This window comes from Corvus brachyrhynchos, unplaced genomic scaffold (genome assembly GCF_000691975.1).
Source record: "Corvus brachyrhynchos isolate BGI_N302 unplaced genomic scaffold, ASM69197v1 scaffold617, whole genome shotgun sequence".
Classification (NCBI taxonomy): Eukaryota; Metazoa; Chordata; class Aves; order Passeriformes; family Corvidae; genus Corvus; species Corvus brachyrhynchos.
Window position 1 is genome coordinate 120,963 of NW_008239062.1, and position 955 is coordinate 121,917.

General features: G+C 60.3%; 1 protein-coding gene across 1 annotated transcript in view; it reads left to right on the forward strand.

Annotated features, from left to right (window-relative positions):
* SNRNP200 (small nuclear ribonucleoprotein U5 subunit 200) overlaps positions 1-955 on the forward strand; it is a gene marked incomplete at its 5' end in the record, with an annotated part of 78,572 nt that overhangs the window by 46,181 nt on the left and 31,436 nt on the right. Inside the window, 2 exon segments of the mRNA XM_017739196.1 lie at positions 5-102; positions 190-308. Of these exon segments, the coding sequence (XP_017594685.1) occupies positions 5-102; positions 190-308 (217 nt within the window).

The window sequence follows — 955 nt, forward strand, 5'->3', positions numbered from 1 at the left end:
CGAGCGACTCATGAGGCCCATCTTGGAGATCGTCCTGAACCGCGGCTGGGCCCAGCTCACCGACAAGACCCTCAACCTGTGCAAGATGATCGACAAGCGCATGTGAGTTTGGGAAGGGCCCGATCCCCAGAATTCCCGGGATTCCCGGCATTCCCGGGTGTCCCCTGAGCCCCCGGATCGTCCCCGCAGGTGGCAGTCCATGTGTCCCCTGCGCCAGTTCAAGAAGCTGCCCGAGGAGGTGGTGAAGAAGATCGAGAAGAAGAATTTCCCCTTCGAGCGCCTCTACGACCTCAACCACAACGAGATCGGTGCTGAGACGGGGGGAAAATCCCCCAAATCCGGGCTGGAGAGGGGGTTGGGGTCATGGAAAAATCCCCCAAATCTGGGCTGGGGAAGGGTTTGGGATCGTGGCACAGGGAAATCCCCCAAATCTGGGGTGGGGAGGAGTTTGGGGTCATGGGAAAATCCCCCAAATCTGGGCTGGGGAGGAGTTTGGGGTCATGGGAAAATCCCCCAAATCCGGGCTGGGGAGGGGTTTCTGGTCATGGGAAAATCCCCCAAATCCGGGCTGGAGAGGGGGTTGGGGTCATGGAAAAATCCCCCAAATCTGGGCTGGGGAAGGGTTTGGGATCGTGGCACAGGGAAATCCCCCAAATCTGGGGTGGGGAGGAGTTTGGGGTCATGGGAAAATCCCCCAAATCCGGGCTGGGGAGGGGTTTGGGGTCATGGGAAAATCCCCCAAATCCGGGGTGGGGAGGGGTTTGGGATCGTGGCACAGCTTGGACAGAGGGACTGTGGCTGCCCCTGGATCCCTGGCAGTGCCCAAGGCCAGGCTGGAGCCCCCTGGGATAGGGGTGGGAACGGGGTGGGATTTAAGGTCCCTCCCAACCCAAAGCATTCCAGGATCCCGTGGGCTGGTTTAGATGGGATTTTGGGAGGGAATTCCTGGCTGGGC